This window comes from Myripristis murdjan, chromosome 5 (genome assembly GCF_902150065.1).
Source record: "Myripristis murdjan chromosome 5, fMyrMur1.1, whole genome shotgun sequence".
NCBI lineage: Eukaryota > Metazoa > Chordata > Actinopteri > Holocentriformes > Holocentridae > Myripristis > Myripristis murdjan.
The window spans coordinates 29,789,131-29,811,469 of record NC_043984.1 but is presented as its reverse complement, the minus strand read 5'-3'; the positions used below and the strand labels follow the sequence as shown (position 1 = coordinate 29,811,469).

Sequence of the window (22,339 nt, the reverse complement as noted above, 5' to 3'; positions counted from 1 at the left end):
CTAAAATTAGTAATACATCGAGAAGATTAGACGTCTAAAACTGTGAAACACATAACAAAAGCTACAAAATACAACTGAGGACATTCATTCATAAGACAAGGTGAGAGGTTGTGATTTTTAATTTGACTTGTGATGCTGACTTTTAGAAGTGATTAAATTTTGCGCATAATTAAATGGAGGAAGGGTGGATGTGGGCTGCCCTTCCTGGGTGTGTCGCTCAAAAAAAAATCATTTGATGCCTCTGCTCGAGTCACGCATGTGGCACTGAATCTGCTGTTGCCGGGATAAAAGTCAATATTCGTTTACAGAGTCACTAATGAGCCAAGATTAATATGAATTTGCAATTACGTTACTCATTACCATTGCAACAGTACTGCAGAGGAAGCCACAAACTTCACCTCGAAAGAAGCTGACAAGAAGCCTGATGGCTCCTCTCTAATGAAAGGAGGCATCAGAGTGCTCTCTGCTGATGGCAAGGGTAAACAGCAGACAAGGTCAATTATCCACAGATGAGCACCGTGTCTGGACCTTTTAATTCTGCATTTTAATAAATATAACATGTCTTAGTTATTTAAGAATCAAAACCCTACATTTTACTGGCGCCTACTCAACAGGGGGCAACCGGACCTGTCTATATGTCTAAAGTCTAACCATGCAGTCAATTGCTAATTAATCTACTTGTGGCAGGCTGACATACCAACACATAGCAAAAAAAAGTTTTGCAAATTTATAAATATGCAATTCCTAAATCAATGATTAAGGCTGCACAATATTTTTCTTTAGTGCAGCTGCTAATTCACAGTTTATGGTCTATATGTGCAGTTATGCATAGGTATGCCCTGCCACAGGATCTGACTGTTAGTGGTCTAACCCTATATGAACACAGAGCTACATACTGGGGCCAACAGTCGAAACCGAAGTGGAGGCTGGAGAAAAGAAAAAAACAGAGGGAAAGCAATACATTGCTAAGCAGACACAAGGAACTATCTCCTTTACACACACACACACACACACACACACACACACATTTATACCACGTATGATCAAAGGTAACACCAAAAGCAGTGCATTTGTTTTTAGTAGCGTAAGAGAAAGTGAGAAGAGAACAATTAACAGGGCACTACAAGGCATTTGCGCACACAAACGGTGATAGCGAGGTTGGCTTGCATCACGTTTTATGCTCGAATCTTATACGACTCCCACACACGCACGTAATGAGAGCTCCGCAAGACTCTAGTTCAACAGATAAATGAGAATCCTACTCCCTCTAATCATTTTTCCTTGCTTTTCAGCATGCAAATAAACAGCCCCTAAGAGCCAATTAAGTTTCTTTCTGTGATTGTGAGAATTTTTCCAGTAAACACTACATAATTGTTCCCATATTCAGCACCTGCATTTTTCAACACAAGTATTGTGTGGTTTGTTTTGTGTAAAAGACCTTGAACTGTATACTGCCTTTGTCTGAAAGAATAGTGTTTTGTGGTTCATTAAATTTTCTTGGAATATGCACAGTGATAAAATATCCCCCAAGTTCATTACTTTTGTTGCTGGAGTCCATTTTACTAACACTTAGGTAAATGCACATGAAGTTTCCTTTTTTCATTTTGGTCTAATCATTCTTGCCACAGCCTGCAATCTCGCAGACACTCGACTTAAGTTTGAGCCAGCTGAGGTATGGTATGCACTCCTCGACAAATGATATGTAATTGAAAAGAAAAGATTACATGGTAGAAGTCAGCTCATTATGATTACTTACCCACCAACTCTTTCATGATTACACTATTCAATATCAAAAGCTTCAGTTTCCCCCTGCTCAAAGCAATTTTCTTTCTTAGCTGATTGTTTCATAGCTCACACTCTCCGTCCAATCAATAAGCACTTGCTCTCTCATGACAGTGACAAATGAAAAACTCCACTACACCGGTATGAAATTGTTTATCCACAAAAATTACTTACATGGAGATATGAAAAGCTTGGCTGCCCAGGCATATATCACATTCCCCAGCTTCAATGCCATTTCGAAATAGTGAAATGGCTTTGTCACCTTCTTCACTTAACCTGAATTCTGCCAAGCCAATTCTACACCCCAAACCCCATCGATGTTCTCATCACCTCACACAGCAGCCAACATCCCCACATATACGCACTCACAGACATCAAATATCACCCAGCCAACTTGATTCAGGTCCCTCCGTCACTCACGTGCTTGTGGTGTGGTGGTGCACTCCTCGCTGACAACAGGTCCGCAGCCCACTGTGGTGCAGGAGCGCAGATAAACCTTGTATTTGCTCATGGCCTCCAAGTCACGTAGGATCCACTTGGTGGTGTCAGGGTTGCTGATGTCTACTGTCTGCAGAGTCCCCACCTCTTCTGTGTCGTTGACTAAACACAAAAATATCAGGAGCATTAGGCTGCTGCAAACCTGGACATCTTTTAAGATGTAACTTCAGTTGTTCGAGTCTTAATTTTTTTATTTTTTTCTTAAAACAAGTGAAAATAGTGGGCAGTGAAATGAGATAATCCCACTTTTCCAATTTCATTTGTTTTGTGATTTTTTGATGTGTGCACAGGCTGAAACAAGGCAGTGAAAGGAAGATCAGTCCACAAGAAATCAAGAACATGACACTTCATCCAAGATGATTAGCACTGCAAACAGGTGGGATTATCTCATATCTCATTCCCCTGTTAAGATTTCTGCAAATAAGATTTGCAGATTTAATGATGATTTGTTAAGATGGAGATTTTTTTTTTTTTTTTTTTGCAGTGTGCAGCTGGTGTCAAAGGGGCAATAAGAAAGATTTTAACTGCCACCGAGCAGAAATGATAGCATTGTTGATCAATACCAATGACTCAATGATTGCTGTACTTTGCTTGCTTTCAAAATTAACTTTCTGGCCCGTGCTCTATTTCGGAAGAAAGACTCCCCGCCTGTTGGCATCACACGACATTTCAGCTACAATGGGTACAAAGTCTCTTAATCTCAAGTGAAAAAAAAAAAAACAAAACAAAACAAAACAAAAAAAAAAAAAAAAAATGATACGGCATCGTTTTTATTACAGCATTTTGCATCATGATGAATTACCTTTTTTCTAGACAGATCTGTTGAATCTGGGCTCTGATTCATTACTTTACTTGTCTCTGTTGTGAAAATATGACTTTGTTGTTTACATCAATTGCGGTGCACCATAACTCAAGGGGACAGGAGGGGTGAGATGGGTGTGGGGGGCATGCCAGTGATTTATGTAGGTGCAGACAAGTTCTATTGATGTTGGTTCAATTCTTACTGGTTGTCAATAACGGCCAATAAAGGCCAGGGATTACTTAATACCCCTTTATACATGCAACCTGCATCTGGACATGCTATCCAGATAATAAATCAATCTAATCACACCCGTGTATTTACACCTGGCATTTATTTGTATTTTTGTTGTGTAAATGCTGGCCACATTGTTGTCAGAGCAAATTTTTGGCACATACTTTGTAAAGCAGGCAAGTATGTGCTAGAAGGAGGTGCATGGATTTTAAATGGGAAGTTGATTTACTGTCCAAAAAAAAAAAAAAAAAAAATGCTCGAGGAAGTCTCTCTGGTAGGATGCAATGGAAATTAAAAGTGTGCAGGGCCGCCTCTCCCTAAACACAGAACAGCCACTGTGCGTCGGGTCCCACAACTGACCAAACATTGATTTTGTACCTATTCTACACTTTGCAGGCGGGCCACATGAGAAAAATTGCTAGGGCCCCAATTTGGCCAGGGGCAGCTCTGCAAGCATGTATTGGTCTGGTCTTACAGCAACAGTCTAATTTTATCTGGTTAGCACTGTCACCCCACACTGCAATCAAACGTCAGGTTCTTGTTAGCGCTATAGAATGATATGGATGATGCCGTGGGTGGATACTTTCTCACTAAAGTAACAACACTGTGGGGACTACATCTCTGCCTGCCTGAAACTTCATGACACCCAATCATAATGCCACCCAATCCAGAGACGATGTGGCATAGCCGATCGCTTTCCAGTTGCAATGTGCGCTGCGTGTGTGTGGGTGACCTTGCATTAATATGCATTTTTTTTTCCTTGTGCAGATTAGGGATTGCTTCTGGTGCAGATTATCCTTGTGGTGTGAACAGGCTCGGGGCTTGTGTAGCGTGAAGCGGCTCAAGACTCACCGAGACTAAAATCTAAGGGTGATGGTGGCAACGGCCGATGGGAGTTTAGCTCAAGGGGGAGGCAGAGAAGTTACCTTTATCAGCTCCCACTTATGTAGATAGTTTACAGGAGTAGGAAACACCGACTCCAGCTGCTCCATTCTTAATACGTTGCTACCCATTTTCATTTAAAAAAAGAAATCTCACATAAAATGGTATAAAATCGCAACATATCTTGAGAAAAAAGGGTCAAACAGAATTCTTCATCAGTGTTATCCTCGTAATAATGTCATTTCGTAAAGACAATATTGCCTCGATATATCAGCGATCGGATGTGTTGGCAAACTGATATAACAGCGTAGCCCTTATCCAGATATGATGGGCAAGTCCAGATTACAGTTGGTTTTCTTCTGATGTTCTGTCATGCAGCAGCAGTTTAGTTTAAGGCATTTTCATTCAGTGTCCTTTGGAACGTCCTGATAAATTCTTCTCACTAAAGTCTATGCAGACAGGGAGTAATTTGAATGCAAGTTAGTTTAACCGCAGTGTCCTTACCTAATGCTCAGTCTGGTAGATGATGTTGCAACAAGCCTACCTATGAAATGTGTGAGATGTGAAGCCAGTACAGCTCTCTGTGAGGATGAGCTTAGCCTGAGAACAGCTGTGCTGCAGTGTTGAGATTCCACTGGTGTCGCTGGTGCCATACTGACAGCTGGCTGCATTATCCTCAACATTTCACACATGACTTCCTTCAAGGGGACTTCAAAAAAGTCTCACTTCAAAGAGTCCATCAGCTTTATTGCACTGGCACAATGAAAACGTCCTCTCCTGAAATATTGTATGACATTTGCCCCTCTTGTGCAGTCGCCAAATCAAACTCAATTAGCCGGGAAAAGCAGCACAAAGACGTTGTTGGAAGTCGGTCATTAGCCTCATCATGACTTTTGTTTAAGGACATCACTGCATGCACACACATGCTATTTGTTCAGTGATGGTGTCCCCCGGCGCTGTAAGCTGCAGTGATGATGTCCCCTGTGGACAGGACGAGGTCAGTAACACTGGACTTTAACAGGCTGTGACACAGTGGCCTTGGTCAGCACTGGCTGAGCCGTGATCATGACACACAGGCCAGTGGACATCACCCTGACATGTTTCCCATACACAAACTCTGACCTACTTTGACCCCGGCCCTATTAGAGCTACACAATGATTTTCCTTACCTTGTTGAGGATCAGAGGTTAGACAATCAACACAAAGCCACAGATCCCCCACCTTGCTCTCTCACACACTCCAAAACTACAGCACACACTTGCTTGTGTCCTATGCAGCACAGCATGAGGATGCAGATCTCAAGGCTATGTGGGTCTCTGTGATGTAGTCACTGTTTTTGTATGTGGCCAATTTCAGGCGGGCTAAACAAGAACAGTGTGTTGTAAACAGACTTAAACACAACAGGACAACAATATCTCCTTGTGGCAAGATGGTGACATTGCCAGTCAGTCTGGACACTGACTTTAAAAAAAAAAAGTCTGTCCCTGCAGTCAGGCATAAGGCACAGAGATACATACTCATCTGATAATCCAGGAGGTAGCCGGTGAGAATCCCATTAGGCTCCACTGGAGGAGCCCAGGCCAGAGAGACACTATGCTTCTGTACATCTGTAACCCTGAAAACAGGATTTTTCTCAGGGACTGTGGGGGCAAAAAAGGTAATGCACACAGTAAGCAGTCGAATTCTGCAACCCAGTTTCCCTGGCTATTGTTAGATGTTCCCTTCAGTAGTTGTGAATCAATAAGCCCCATGCTGTTTTTCTACAATCCTACCTCCCTCTGGGGTTTTGAAGTTGACGGGATGGCTGCCGGGTCCGTTGCCCCGCCCGTTGAAGGTCATGACAATGAGGCTGTACTCAGAGAAGGGCATTAGTCCCGGTACCATAGCATGGCTCCGGTCCCCGGGGAACGTCAGTGTATGCTTGTCTCCGTGGCTTTTCTTCGAATCCGCCAGACTCCGCAGACGCCACCAGTTTACCTACATCAGACAGGAGACATGCAGCGCCGTGCTCAGCAGTGGCTGCTACAGATCAAACTTACAGATCATACATATGTATATGTGGGAAAGAATATTGAATGAGTTATTGTATTTTTTTTTTTTTTTTTCCTGGTGGTTTGTGCGGGAGAACATTGAGCTGCCAACAGAAGGGAGACAGAGTGGGGTGAGGGAGGCCAACGGTTAGAGCAAGGTCAGGGTCATTCCTTTTAAACTGTGTCTAAAAGCAAAGGGCTGTTTTTGAGGTATTACCCTGTAGCCTCCCAGATGTCCATGCAACTTGTCCTTGTGTACACGCGTCCAGCTGACCTTGACCACTGAGCTGTTCATCACCTCCACAGCTACATCATCGGGCGCAGCAGAGGGAACTGCACAGGCAAACATACACACACACGTACGCACACACACACACACACACACACACAAACATTAGAATCTATGCTGCCAGTAAGCCACGAAAAAACAGACAGAATGATAAGTCAAACATTGATTTAATGAATAATCAGTTTCACTCATCATAATTATATCTTTAAAATGATCCAACTCTAAGTATTCATTAAACCAACAGTTTAGCTTGATAAAGACACAACATGACAAAAGATAAGACAAAGACAAAAATCAGTATGCCACTACCGGTAATCATTTTGGCACCTACTGGGGATTGCTAGTCAAATAAGGACTCTACCTACAGCAAATTGGTACTATGCAACGATCACACTATTAATCTAAAAGGAATATTTTCTATCATCACTTCACTTTAGTGTGGACTGTAGAAGGAGATGAGGCATGACCTGATGTGACCTCCTGGGGGCACGTCCAAAAGAAAGCTAAACATGAAAAAGTAAAGTAAAACATCTCTACTGATTCACTTGCTCAAAATGCTTGCTTTCCCTTTGAGGAAAGGCAATTTCTATACAGTGGCCATATCCCTGACAATGTCTTAAAGCCTAAAATAACTTTTTAAGCAAGGTTCACATGAAAGCATCTGAGTTACCAGTAAGAAACACATTTTTTTTTTTTTTTACCAAATTAGACCAATTAAAGGTGCACTAAGCACCATGACTTAACTCAACTGACAAAACAAAGAAAGTAATTTAAATTGGTCTGATTCTCGACAGTTTTGCATAGTGCGCCTTGAACATAGTGTTTGATGCATTGTTAAGTTTCTTCAGATAAAATAAGGTTCCTAGATAGAAATAAATATGGACAGAAATCTGAAAGACAGTCTGTGGCATTTCTTTGAGTGCAAATATGAACATCTACAAACAATCTAATTCCACAGGCTAAATGGATCAGTTGTCAGTTTTCAGCTCCACAAAAGTTCATTCTCCCCATATTATTATTATTATTTTTTTTTTTTATGTTTAAGCCAACACAAATCCAATGGAGACAGAAATGTTATCAGTGTATCCACAGCCAAAAGTGTTGAATTCTTTTAAAATAAAACTGCATACGTGTAGGTGTGATATTATACTACAAAGAAAAAAGAAAAAGAAGGAGAAGAAGAAGAAGCACTCACAGTCTTCTCCTGAGTAGCCGGTCACTATTTTGGGCTCTGGGCCCCAGCCCTGATGGTTCTTGGCTTGAATCTTGATCTCGTAGGGTACAAAGGTGGGAGTATCCTTCACCACAAATGAGTGTCTCTTCACCATGTGCTCCTGCCAGTCCTCCTCCACATCCTGTCGCCTGTAACTCACCTTATACTCAAGACCAGGGCCATTATGTTCGATGGGTAACAACGGCTGAATGATGGGAGAGGGGAAGAAACACGGAAAACAAGTAAGAAAAATGATCTGGTGGGTTTCACAGGGGACTTGAACGATTGCATAAGAAGCTTTTTGTATTTCACTGCTCAATGTCACAGCTTCCGTCGGATTACTATGACGAGCTAGCCCAGTGAACTGACTTGGAACTCTGACAGTGTTTTATCCTACTATCTAGTAAAACAATGGAAGGATTGACTTGGTCCAGCAGTGAGGCTTTCCTTTGATACCAGGTTTGCTAAGACATCACAGATAAAAAAGATTTCTCTCCTAACAAAGGTGTGACCATAAGAAATAGAATGAGATATAATTATCCACAAAAGCAAATCATTAACAGCGGGAGAGCCCCATGAATCCTGGATTTTGGAGCTGTATTACCATGACAGGGCAAGCAGATAATAAGTGAAGGAGAGATTCATCTTTCTACAATAAAGCAGAATATATTACTGTACGTGTTAAAAGAAAAATCTCCTTTTCACAGCTTTCCCTTTCGCTCTCTAATCAAAGCAGCACAACGGGCAGCTTTCATTGAGAACTCATTCACAATGATCCCGGAAAATAGCTTTTCTGAGGATGTGAACCACAGGATGAAATATCAAAAGTGGGACATTTCTATTTCATAAATTCCTATTGATAATTGCACATGAAACATTGATAAAACTCTGTCCCTTCTCTCTCTTAGAGAGATTCTTTGATTTCCAAAAACTGTAGCAGATGTGAATAATTTACCATCCTGAGGTAGCCCACATTACAGAGTTTGCAGTAAAGGGATATTAAAGGCCCATACTATATTTCTTACCTCCCAGTTGATATCCATTTCATGTGGCAAATGACCTTCGATTTTGATATTTTCAGGGTTCTTGTCAGGGGCTGCGGAGAAGGAGAAATATAGATTTTGTCAGCATTGGAGTTGTTAGTGGAAGAAATCTCCAGTGAAACGGACACACAAGAGACCAGATTTTCAACAAGAGTGGAATCAATTATGTACCAGGGCTGAGTGTTTTAAAGTTCAGAGAGCGACAGCGTTGGCAGCTCAAGTGGCCTGGAGGACCTTATCAAGACGCAGAATAAACAATAAGAGAGGGAGGCCTCAGACCTGCTGGGGGGGTTCTGTATCTCTCTGTGGGCTTGCTGGGATGACCCCTCCCTACAGCGTTGACACCAGACACACGGAAGCGATAGTCGACATGGCCATGTAGTTTCAGGGTGGCTGAGGCATGGTTCCCAGGTACTCTCAGCAGCTCTTTCCAGTTTCCCGGCTCCCACTGGCTTTCTTCATACTCGATAATGAACTCTGTTGACAGGCGGAAAGACAATCAGAACTGTCCCTCACCGCCGTGGCTCTTGCCAACGGATTGCTTATCTAACCACCAGCTGTGCAGCAAACTCCTCAGCCCCTGTTTTGGGCTTGTATATTGCTCGAGGAGACAAATCATAATTTATGCTTGGATGAATCCATAATAGACTCCGATTTTATAAGATAGTGTCACAACTAAGTCCATGTCCGTGAAGAATGACAATATGTGCCCAAAAGATTTGTGTGCTACATGAATATCGTACACGGCTAAACCTGCACGATGCACTGATTCAGTATAGTCGGCTTGCTTTATACACAGAGCTATAACACACTTAGATCCTCCTATTACCAGTGGTTGAGCTGTTGTGTTCATCCCCGGGGATCCATTTCAGTTTCACACTTCTGCCCTTGTGTTCAGACAGTACCAAGTTCTCAGGTGCATCGGGGACATCTGAAAAGCACCGCAACAACATAGGTTTGAAAAAGGAGACACATCAATCTCTGGAACAGAAAGGACAAGGGGGAAAAAAATATATACACCAAATTGTGCTGAATGTCAGAGAATGTGGAAGGAGCTGCACCACTGGATAGGCCAACTATTTCTCCATGCGCCGGATCAAGACTATCAACAATATTTTCGAAGCTCTACTGTCAGAAACAGCACTTCCCTGATAAAGTCGTGGTCTGCATGTTCATGTTCTGCCTTGGCTTACTGACATATTGATCCCTACTGGAATGTATCATGCATTGTTGTAGAGCTGGGGGTCAAGGATCCTGTTGACCGGAGCTGCCATGTTGTTGATGTGTTTGCTTACCCAACACCATGAGCAATGCTGAAGCAGTGTCTTGGTCTACTGGAGTTCTTGCCACGCACGTGTACACGCCTTGGTCCCTGTGGCTTATGTTGATGATCTGAAGGATACCGTCCTCCACCAAATACCTATTGACAGAGAGGTGCAGACACTATATCGACCCGCACAATCGAAAAAGTAAAAAAGAACTTTCTGGCTAGGATTATAGCTACCACAAAAAAAAAAAAAAAAAGTGCTATCGCTTACTTTGAATTCTCTGTGTAGTTGAGGGCTATCTCCATATCATCTTTTTCCCACAGGAGCTCAAAGTCGTTGCTGAAGGACTTGTCGTACTCTGCCAGGCATGAGAGCTGGGCTGTGGTACCTATTAAGATCTGCAGGTCCTCTGGGGCCACAACTATTCTAGTGGGATCTTCAATAGACGAACCATATTAGTTACATTTCAAGGACTATAAGCCACTGCAAACACACTTTCAGGCAAAACTGTTTACCTTTCACATATAGCATGGCATCGATAGCGGACGTTCCCTCAGTGTTCTTCGTGAAACACGTGTACTGTCCCAGGTCTTCTTTCTCCACACTGTAGATTTCCAACGATCCATTCTCATAAACAGTAAACCTCGGCCCCTCCACAGATCCCGAGGAGTCATCCTTGCTCCTATAAAAGATTCAGAGAAACCCATTAAAGCCTCCACATTCTCTCAGTTCAAATTAAATATGAACACTGCAGCAGTCTAAACGGGTAAACACTACACTGAGGCAAGATGGGATAAAGAAAAGTTGGTGAATAGAACATTATAGTGTTGGTTGACAGCGTTACTTTGCCCTGCAAGGAAACAGAAGATCACCCAAAAAAGAAACACAGCACAGTACAGGGGGACTGCATGTAGCGACCAGTTGAGATCTAGTGCTCTCTGCTGGCGAACAAACCAAAGGAGCAAACTGCATATTTACCAGGTGATAGTAGAGGGAGGAGAGCTGAAGACCTTACAGTGCATGATCACCCCCTTCCCCTCCACAGCAAAGTACTCCTCACCCTCCTTGGTCAAGATCATGGGGGGGAGATCTGTAAGAAGAATCAGTCAAGAAAGAGAAGAGGATGCTTTACTGTTGATGAAAGGGAGATGGATTCCTTAATGCTGACATTATTTCCATGAAGCTACCTTAACCTGAGTGCCTATATACATAATATCCAGAGGCAAACACTGTGCAAGGCCAGGAATACTGTTTCGCAGTTTAAATTAAACAGGGACGGACTAGCGTAGACAATAGCGGCAAAAATGAGGTGACAACGCTATTGCCTTTCCTGTGTGTTGATTGTAGGCTTCTTTGTGTGAAAAGTGACTGGGTTGTCAGGTTGTCAAAAATGTGTAAATGTGAAAATGAAATCAAAGAAGAAACAATGGAGTAATGAGTTAGCCGGGCGAATGCACCTTATCAGTTGTAGCCAAAGCCTCCCATTAAAATGGTCTGTCTCTCCTAATTGTTTACAAAGACAGCAGCTGGGACTTAGCATTCAGAGAATGTCCAGCTTTATTAACTCCTGTGTCACCATGAGCAAACTCCCTACATTTGCGGAAAGCCACAGAGAGCAATGTTCTTTCTTTCTTTTTTATCTGCACTTGCAAAAGAAGCACATGTTTGTCTTATGGCACCGAAATCAGTATGGAATTGGGGAAACTTGTTAGCATATAAATGGCAGGGAACTGCCTTGTTGCTCCACTGGGAGAACAGCTAGCCTGAATGAAGGCGTATGGCTCGGAGACAGCCCTCCTTCTCTGTGCTCCTCGGTGCTTTAAAGGCATATGCCAACATCAGCGCCAGCCCTCCAGATGAACAGAACATCACTCTGCAATCTCCAGCTGACTAATGCCCATGTCTGTCAATTACTCAAAAACAGATGCACTCCACTGCCATTGCTAAGCAACCACTTCAATAATTTGTAGCACAAAATTATTATGGAATCAATTCATGTACTTTCAAAGTTTATAACCACAAAGAAGAGCCATGACTCACAATACAAATAACTTTTAAGTGAGATTTGGCACGACTACACCTTGTCATACTTACTCATAATCATGATGTTTGCATTGGCCAGAAGGGTGCCGTGTCTGTTGGACGCCTCACACTGATAGACTGCACTGTCAGATGCTTTGGCATTGTGCAGGGCTATGGTATCATCAAACTCCTTTCTGTTGGATGCTGGGGCCTCTGAAACAAACCAAAGATTCAATAATTAGGAGTCTGTCAATAGGCAGGCACAGAAAATATTATTGAACACCACTCATATCCTTTACCCTGAACTTGAGCTCGTATCCTGTGGCAGGAGCTACACTGAATCCCTACACTCATTGTACATTAAAATTAAATCTACACTGACCCCCTCAGTGTAGATTAAACCCTTACAAACACTCCTTCCAGGATGCCGGGAGGTGAAGTGAGTTGTTGGCTGCATATGTTTGTGTAATTTATTGTATCAGTTTGTGAAATACTGTATGTCTTCACTGCCATAAATTGTTTTCGAGTGATAGAGTATGCAGTAATGTGAATGTGCAAAGGTAGTGTTGAATGGGACACCCCAGTGGCCCACTGTGTATAGTGTGTACAACGCAATACTGAGGCTAAGTCGCAACAGCCTGGGTTCGAATCCAGCTCCGACCTCTGCCTTGACTTTCCTGTCCCTGCCCTGCCCCTGTCTCCTCTGTGACTATCTAATAAAGCAGAAATGCCCAAAAATAACATAAAAAAGGTCATGTTTGCTGTTCTTATACAATTGCACTGTATGATGAGGATACTCAGTTGTATATATATATTGCTAGTTGACTGATGTTGCTCTTACTTCAGCACTATTTTGTATTTTTTTTTTTTCTACTTATGTTGTATGTGCAATTACTGTGAAGCAACGGCACTGAGAACGTATGACAGGTTTCACCACAGGGACAAATAAGGTCTATCGTGTTGCATTGTAATAAAACACCAGTATACTGTATACTGTAAACAACCTACTCTATCAGTGGAGCTGTTCACATTACAGAAAGGTAACATAAACAGTCTGCATTTATCTTCACACTGAGATTTTAAAGTCACAATGAAATGAAACTTTTCCATCTTGTTAGTTATCTCTTGATGTCATACCATGCAACTATAATGAACTATAAAGGTCATTATGATGGTACAACTACAACTGCTTACACTGTTTTTATTGTGTCACGCTTTAAAGCTACAATTTGGTTGTTATCTGTCCCTACCATCATGTATGTGGCAATATGGTACAGTGATATAAGTGTAGAAAAGCTTGTTTCCTTTTCTTAAGACACCACAGTTGCATCCTGGTGGCTGGAATTTATTCATTTTGAAGAATACTGAATTTGTGACTTGAGCTCAAGATTATGTGTGAAGCACTTCACAGTGGATTTCCTCACCAAATACATCGAGAATACGTTCGACTTCACTGTCTTTCTCTCTCGGTGTCCCTCGGCACTTTTAAAAAGTCCTCCCTGGCACCATTCAAATGCCGTTTGCTTCTGAGTTTAATCAAATCACTGTTAGGCCTGTATAAACCCCTGCATGAATTAAGACTTCAAACTGCATGTGAATTGATGCCGAACTGAAGCTGGTCCGGGACTTACCCTCTAGAGGTATTCCATTCACCCTCCATGTTATAGTGGGCTGAGGAGTCCCAGTGGCGGAGCACTTGATAAGCACCTCTGAGCCAATCATAGTGAGCTGACTCTCCGGCTCGTACTCCCACTCCGGAGGCTCTGTGAGGACACATCCAGAGAAATCAGTATGATATTATCAAACAGACGAGTGCTGCAGTGCCTGAATGAGACGTCGGCAAAGATACTAGGCATTTGAGCTGCCGCGGTCAACACCATGTATGAGACATAGCCAGCTATTCCAATGGGATAAAACCTTAGGCTGATTAATACATTTTATCAAGCAAATATTTCTGTGTTAACATACTTGTCTTCACATAACACTCAGGCATTATGGATTTCATATCTTAAAACATTAAAGAGTTAGTTTCAAGATAATCTTTTTTTTTTTTTTTTTCTTTTTTTCCCCATTAATAAGCAAATTTATGCAGCAATTTGCTTCTAAATGTGATCATATCCAAAAGCATATCAGATCATCTCATTTATAGGCGTGGTGTTACTATAAACATGCTATTGTGTATTGTTCCGCTGTTTTTGTGTCTACAGACAGACACACATGCAGACGGGCAGACATGACAGTGTATTGTATGTCTAATGGTGGCGGGACATAACAGCAATTCAGCGGTGAAGAAATTCCAGCTACTGAAGTAATCTCCTCTCAAACAGCAACAGCTACAATTAACGCATAATGATACTGCTCTCAGAGGGCCCATCAAAATCAGAACGTTATTCTTAGCTCTGTACATTACATTTCCACTGAATTTTCTTTTAAGGGCTTTGACAATAATAAAGGATCAATCTTCATTTCAGGCCACAACTACTGAATGATTTCAACCAAATGTGATATGGGAACATCGCTCCAACTTCACAGCAGGTCGTAGTTACCTTCTACTGTGACTGTGAAATGGTGGGCAGCCTCTCCGAGCAGGTTCTTGGCCTTGCACGTATACTTCCCAGCATCCTCCTCATCGGCTCTTGGTATAGTAAGTAATTTCCCATGGTTCTCCAGCTTTGCTTTTTCGGGAAGCTTGAGACCTATCTTTTTCCACTCGATCTGCGGAGTTGGACTGACAATAAGAAGACAAACTATAAGTAAAAACACAGCTAAAGGTCTCAAATTACAGCAAGTCCATGATCTCAATCATTTTTCAGTGCATCTTTATGAAAACCGTGTTACCTTATGTTCACAGGTCCATTTTTCAATTATGCAGATTATTATATCCTTTATAACTGAGTACATTGTACATGAATAAATTCAACAATACCCTCCAATTTCCCAGTTGGGATCAATAAAGTAAATCTATCTATCTATCTGTCAATCAGTTTTACTTTCATGTCTTTGATCATTTTGTGGCATTTTCTACATAGCCCATGTTTCATTTGAACTGAAATTCTAATGTAAATGTGTTTTTGTGCACATGCATGTTAGGAAAAGGAGGCATTACTCACAATCCCTCTGCAATGCACTCCAACTGCAGGTCCTCTCCTTTAACCAGCTGTACATCTGATCGGACACCAGGGGGTGTCATAAGACGGGGTTTTCTCTCCAAGATAGCATTGGCTTGGAGAAAAATGACTGAGAATTAGTCAGTTAAACAAAACAGGACGAGACAACTCAAAAAAACGTTTTTTGTAGTGTAATGCAATTTCCCATAGATCACACTTTAATGAGTTTACAAATGAATACACATATATACACATGTAACATATATACACACCCCTGTCTTGTGCACATGGCTGTTTTACAAATACAGCAGATACAGCAGCATTTGCACAAAGCAGGGGTGTGGCACTCTTTTGTTCAAACTTACCATCCTCAGAACCCGTGTCACTTTTTGATTTTTCTGAAATGGAGATGGATGAGATAAGAAAATAAACGATGAACAAGAGGACAATGTGGATGTGTTGGCTCACGTCAAAGCATAAATGAGATCAAAATCACGGAGAACAAAACTTTGGCGATGGCACTGTATGAGCATCTGTGATAAGACAACAAGACAGCATGACACTCAGATGGCTTTTGAAGTGTTGCCGTGAATATGGATAGCAACGTGAACACTGAAAAAGATCAATGTTCTCAAAACAAATCAAAGTAGGGATTTTCTGTGGGTTTGCGTCATGCTAGTTTGGGTTCCCACAGAGAAAACAGCACTGTAATTGATGAAAATGGAAAATTAAGTGACACCTACTGGTCTTGACAATGACAGACATGGCAGTCTTTTGAACAATGGTCCGTATTCTGGGGAAGGCAGCAAAGCAGCAGTAATCTCTCCTGCTGTCCTTCTCCTCTGCATGAGAGAAGTACAGGTCTCCATTCAAGCCCATAGACACCCGCTCATCCTGCTCTATATGCTGAAGACCTGGGAACAGAAAGGTGAACATCCATAGTCAAACTTAGCTCAAAACTTCAGTGAGTAGCCTAAAAACATGCACAATTCAAACTACGGTTGCTGTCATATCACTTGCATTTGAATCAATTCATCAAGTTGTTTTTTTCTTTTTGTTCAAAATGTAATAGCTGTAAAAGTGTTCTTAAATACCATATATCATAACTATGAACACAGTTATGTCTTTATTTCCATTCCCAGTTGAGCTGAATGCACCCAAGCCCTGATTCAAACACACACCTTGTGAGCGTATAATGAATTTTACTCACCGATAGTCATCCAGTAGATCTGAAGAGGAGGTATGCCTTTAGGTGGGTTACACTCTAGGATGAAAGGCTGACCCTCCTCAACTATGATAGGTTCAAACTTTTCTTTAGGAAACTTTGGAACATCTGGCAAAAAAACACAAAAAACAGCAAGAATTAACCAGTAGTCATGCATTAATTAATTTAAAACTTATTTCTAATGTGGCCCCCTTTTATAAGACTGACAGGAGAGCGTGTCACGAGTTGGTTGAGAGTTATAAATAATACAGTAAAACATCAAATTAATAACAGGCAACTACAATGCTGACAATGCAAACATCAGCTGAAAAAGCTCCTATGAATGGAGTTAAAAAAAAAAAAAAAGTAGAGCAGCAATATTATTCATGTCCATTTTACTTCCATCTTGAAAGTCTTTAAACAGACAGTCTGGTTGATTTGTAAGGCCAGCTTGTTCCATTCAGAGGCTTTAACAAACAGGTTTTTTAAATCTGTGGAGCCCAGTGTCAGCTATGCTATCCCTTATGGTCACAACCATTGAAGCAGTCCATGCAGTTCTCTGCTTCTCCAGAAGATGGCAGTCATATCATTCCTGAGTTCTGTGCCAAGCACAATCTGTGTTCCTGTGCCCACTATATCATCTAATAAATTGAATTCTATGGCAGATTTTTCAGATCTCCACTTCCAGGGGGAAATAGACATCACTACTACTGTTGGGCGGCTTGTCAACACTGCTGACTGGCTGAAGCCCGGACAAATTTAGTCTCAGGCCCCCTTGGAGCAGATTTCTTTGAGAATTTATGTGCTATGCTTTCGAACAAAATGAAAAATGTACCCAGGGAAATGATGGAGAGGCTAGATCACGCTCAGTGCTTTGCCCGCAATGGGGGTAAAGACGAGAGGCAGCAAGGGGTGGAACACTCAAGAGGCCCAATGACTTTCTGCCACGTCCAATACAATGAAAACCTCACAACCGAGAGGCGCAGTCATTACACAGGACTCCAGGCCCTGAATCACACTGAAAGCACTGTAACACAGCACCGCACAAACACAGACTCCTGTTACTCACTGGGCACAATGAACTCTATCTCCTCTGATATGGCAGTCCCCAGTTTGTTTGAGGCGTAACAGCGATAGGTTCCCTGATACTCAGTGAGATTCCCATTATTGGGTATCACAAAAGTCCCAGAATCCTCCTCTTTCATCAGCCGGGGCTCTAGAAAGGGGTCAAATTCCTGCCCGTTCTTTGTCCATCGAAATCTACAAAAGAAAACAGATGAGTCAATATTGAAAAATTGATTTTTTCAGCCAAGAATGCGTTATGCTGTGTTTCCAAAGTTGGTGCACAAACACAAGATACAAGCAAAGATCAAAACACAAAGTGTGGCTGCCAGAGTGTTAGTGTTGTTGTTATTGCTGGTGTATATCTGGCTGCTAACAAGCTCTCCAGGCTCTCCTCTTCCCATCTGCTGGAGATGCAAGATGCTCACTACTCACTCTGGCTCGGGATTCCCTTTGGCTTCACACGTCATGGGGAAGCTCTCGTCGAAGGGAAAGGCAATGACAGAGCTGGGCGACTGAGCTGTGATGGTGGGCAGCTGCTCAACTGGGCAACACACAAACAGTGACAGTGGGCATAAAAAATGTGAGAAACACGTTACAGGTCCAAATGCAAATCATCTTTACACACGTATCAGACATACAATGTGATGCTATGGTCTTGTCTATTATGCAGAGTTGTATTCCATAATGTTGTGCATCCCATTTAGGAAGAAAATAGTTGCTAACTCAACTATTAAGAGTATCTCTAAAGCAGCGGTTCTTAACCTTTTTTGCTTGTGATTCCTTAAAACAAAACCAGTGTCTATGTGCCGTCCCGGCCCCAGGCTGCATGTACAAAGTGATGAACTGTTCAAGCGAAGAATGATTTTTGCCTTTTTAGGTTATTTCATTAATTGTCGAAAGAGGATTTGAGGCTTAAAGTTACAAAATATTGCACAAAAAGGCAAAAAAATAGGAAAATTGAGAATCTATCCCATCGATCTTCTTGCAACCTCCCAAAATGATCTGGCAACCCACTGAGGGGTCTAACCCTTAGGTTGAGAACCGCTGCTCCCATCCATACTTTAGAATCTTAAGTACGGGTAGGCTTTTCTGTAAATTTATCATCACTTAAGTATTTGGGTTACTAAATGTCCTTGCTGATTTTTAATGAAAGAGGGGATGTCCTGTTTCATTTTGGAACAAAACTCTCTGTATGTTCATATCTCATGTGATCACAGTTCCCACTGGGTTATGTGAGACAAGATGTGTTACGAATGGAAACAAACACAACAGAACAGCATGTTGTCAGAGTGACCACGATGACCGACCATAAAGGTAAAAGTGAATGCCATGAATCCTACAAGGAGAGATATCAGTTTTATGGTTTTATGGAGGCAGGAGCGATGACACATGAGATGTAGATCCAACACATGAGGCTGTAAGTAAAGCAGCGCTCAACACATGAGCCAGGAGATTAAGAGATGAGAGCTGACGACGTCACTAATACCAGCTAGAGTATTGCAGAACAAACTTACTGTTTACATGACCTAAAACTAGAAAATCCATGGCAGCAGGGGGAAACAAACAAAACAAAACCAGTCAGTAGTTCTGGAATAATCCTGTTTTGTCACAAGCATTCTCCATATAAAGCCCTTTAAACAGACACACAGCTGGAGCAAAACAAAAGATTGTGAATGAAAAAGATATTCCAACATCAATCAGCCTAAGAATGTGTTTCTTTTTCAAAAAGCTGTTTGAACTGTTCTTTATCAGGCCCTTAAGAGATATTTCTGAATAATTTAGAGGGAAAAAAAATTTGATATGGGTTTCCAAGGAAACAGTGGGAAATACACAGCTCCAACACAAGAGGGAAAAGAAACCTGATTCAAACAAGATAATGGCTGTAAATATATTCCGTTCACAGCGTGTTTGATTGTAGCGTGTGTCTGCAACACTACTCTATGATGTGATTAATTGCCTTTTAAAATATTCAACACTATTCTGATAAATCAGCATCACATCCAAGTTAAAGAAAAAGTGAGTTTTCATCTAAAATGCCTAACACGTCTGACCTTTACCTGGTAACATGCTCTTTTGTAGCTTCTGGCTTCATGAATTATTTCTTAGAGCATGATGAGCTTTCATGAAATCAGTTTAGAATTCTTTAATCCAAAATTCAGTATTATTCATATTGAATGAAAAAAATATCTTCCTTAAGCCATTAAGTCTCATACTGACTCTTAAAAATTGTGTTTTTGTTAAAACAACTGAAAAAAAAATGCCAGTGGGATGAGATAATCCCACTTGTTGCCAATAATCAGTTGTGTGCATAATTTTCTTGAATCAATTCCCCTGATACTGGTGGGCTGATCTTTCTTTTTCTGCCTTGTGTTAACATAAATATACTTGTTCTCAGAAAGAAAACTTGAAACCAGTGAAACTGCATTGGAAACCCACCCACTGGCAGCTTTTTTCCATTTTTTTTTTTTTTTTTTAGGTGCATAGTACAAAAGTGAGGAGGGCGAACTGAAGTAAGGACCATTTCATCTCAGCTGGCAGCCACACAGAATATGCATGTACTCTATCAGTGTGCTGCTCTGGACTCAACTGAAATTGGCATAATGCACCTTTAAGAAAACATGTTTTTAAGACTCAATATGACACTGAATGACTTGTTGAGATGGAGATTTTTTTGCAATCCATGAATATTGACATGAATATTGACACCACTGCAGACACTGGAAAATAAATAGTTTACTCTTCTGCACTCTTTGACATGAAGGTATGTTCTTTACAGGTGTTCTGCAGTGAAAGTTGGCACTCACCCTCCAGCGGGATGTCAATGGCAGTAGAGAGGTGAAAGGCACAAAAACAGGTGACCACGCCCAGCAGGGTGACAAATCCCGGGCTCCTATGCAACCTCATGGCTCCACGGCAGACAGCGATATGGGAGTTCCTGAAGAAAGAAACGAGTGCTGCTCTCTTGTGTCTCCTCAGTTCATCTCTATGGCACGCTGAACACTCAGGACCTGCAGGAGCACAGACGGAGAAGGCCCCATGAATCCACCCACGCGATAGCAGACGGTAAGGCAAACCCCACACACAACAAATCCCCCGTGACTGGGAGCTCGCCTCCTCTGCGCTCAGCCGGGCATAACCAGACACACCATAGATTTCCAGCGCAGCAGTTGCTCGCATCAACAGGGACCCCATTCTGAGCTAGTTCAAATGTTGCTGTGACAAAGAAATAGTCACTTTAAAGCCCCCTATCATCCCTTCCCTTGGGACTCAAATTGTTTTCTAGTTTGATGTCTGAGGGAGTGTGTCACAAAGAGTGTGTTTTCAATGCACAATAGAAAAACAATGGAAATAAATAAACAAATGAAGCAGCCTGTAGCTGTATTAATGCGTGGCAGATGTTCAACATTACAGTGAGAAAACATATGCATTCATGTGGAATGGAACCAAGATTGAAATCAACATCAAAATTAACATCAAACTTAAGATCCATTTCATTTTATTGTGGTGCTGGTTTTGATTGGTGGCTGCATGACTCTGATAACAGCAGTAACTCGAAGTGATTAACAATGCAGCTACACATTTATCTATTGTATCAGCAAATACAGCTGCCAGAGCAGTCTGAGGCATAAATAACACACACAGTTAACAGTCAGGCAGAGTAACCTATCTGCTCTCTGACAGGCAGCAGAGTACAGCGCACTGGATCATTTTCCACCTAACAGACCAGTGGTTTGGGCTATAATGAGCACCGGATTGGTCCATAGTGCAGAACTAGATGAGGAAGGAGGAAGTGGGTTGGGAAAGAGCAGGGCAGAGGAATTTCTGCATTGTTCCCCATAACCCTCCGCTGCAAAATCTCTGAGGTGTCAGTTCATTAGTCTTCTTCATGTTGGCTGTGCCCAGCTCATTAGGTCATGTTTATCTAATTAGTTAAACACAAACTACTGTGCACCGCAAGAAACAAAGAGAAATGTTAGCAAAACACTGGAACTGGGAGAAATGTAAAATCATGAGTCTGCAGGGAGTGAACACTGAAAACAGAAATGAACTGAGTGAACATGCGTCACAACAACAAAATCACGAAATTACAGCTGCTGTATTTGTCTTAATTGGGCATTCAAGTAGCAGATCGAGGATCAAAAATCTATGTGTGCTATGCTGAGGACTTTATTTGAAGAACAGTAGCCTAAAAGACCAGACTTTGCAGTTTCTAGGAAATAGCTCACTGTTCACAACGGTGCTCCAATCAAACTCAGACTCCAGTCCACCTTTTTTCTAATCTTCTTGCTGGCTTAACAAATTCAATAGGAAACACTGGGGTCAAACGCCAGCTCATGAGACCTAATTGAATAATTGACCATAGAACAAAAGAGTCAATTTCATTCTTCTCGGTGCAGGCATGTTTTCAGATGGACGTGCACCCTGAACTTTTCTAGCATAGCTCATAGTAATGGTATTAGCTCCGTTTGAAGCCTTCATAGCTCAATATTGACCACTTTGACCCAGCTTGTAACCCTCCCTCGACCCCGGCTCCACCCACCTACCGTATCACCAACATGGTTACAGACTCGTGTGCTATATATCCACTGCTCTCAATCACAATACAGGCCTATTGACTTTACTTCCAGCTACAGATTGGTGTGGCATTATTATAATGCATGAATCCAGACAGATGCCTTAGGCTGTCTTTTGTTACAGTCTCACTTCAGTCTTTCCCACACATTGTGATTTGTGTTGCTGAAGACAGATTAAAATCAAAAGGTAAGGGCTCTGTGTCTAATTGTCTCGTGCTTTCTTGGCAAGTTGAAAGAGGGGGCTTTGCGATTCCCACAAGACAATGTGTTTTCTTTACCCTATTGTGTCGGCCAAAAGCCTTCACCAACCTAAACACCACTTAGATGGA

The 22,339-nt window shown here is 41.8% G+C and overlaps 1 protein-coding gene across 1 annotated transcript in view; it reads right to left on the bottom strand.

Moving 5' to 3' along the window:
• chl1b (cell adhesion molecule L1-like b) overlaps nt 1–22,339 on the bottom strand; it is a 66,859-nt gene that overhangs the window by 8,035 nt on the left and 36,485 nt on the right. The window contains exons 2-24 of the mRNA XM_030052406.1: nt 20,241–20,444; nt 18,951–18,968; nt 17,869–17,977; nt 17,441–17,631; nt 16,378–16,500; nt 15,911–16,081; nt 15,533–15,565; nt 15,171–15,282; nt 14,607–14,788; nt 13,692–13,823; nt 12,133–12,273; nt 11,017–11,128; nt 10,554–10,720; nt 10,309–10,474; nt 10,066–10,190; nt 9,600–9,701; nt 9,050–9,247; nt 8,753–8,823; nt 7,710–7,932; nt 6,443–6,558; nt 5,968–6,172; nt 5,713–5,835; nt 2,203–2,382 (exon numbers count right to left, since the gene is read on the bottom strand). Of these exons, the coding sequence (XP_029908266.1) occupies nt 2,203–2,382; nt 5,713–5,835; nt 5,968–6,172; nt 6,443–6,558; nt 7,710–7,932; nt 8,753–8,823; nt 9,050–9,247; nt 9,600–9,701; nt 10,066–10,190; nt 10,309–10,474; nt 10,554–10,720; nt 11,017–11,128; nt 12,133–12,273; nt 13,692–13,823; nt 14,607–14,788; nt 15,171–15,282; nt 15,533–15,565; nt 15,911–16,081; nt 16,378–16,500; nt 17,441–17,631; nt 17,869–17,977; nt 18,951–18,968; nt 20,241–20,340 (3,100 nt within the window). The 5' untranslated portion in view covers nt 20,341–20,444. The remainder of the gene's footprint in view (nt 1–2,202; nt 2,383–5,712; nt 5,836–5,967; nt 6,173–6,442; nt 6,559–7,709; nt 7,933–8,752; nt 8,824–9,049; nt 9,248–9,599; nt 9,702–10,065; nt 10,191–10,308; nt 10,475–10,553; nt 10,721–11,016; nt 11,129–12,132; nt 12,274–13,691; nt 13,824–14,606; nt 14,789–15,170; nt 15,283–15,532; nt 15,566–15,910; nt 16,082–16,377; nt 16,501–17,440; nt 17,632–17,868; nt 17,978–18,950; nt 18,969–20,240; nt 20,445–22,339) is intronic.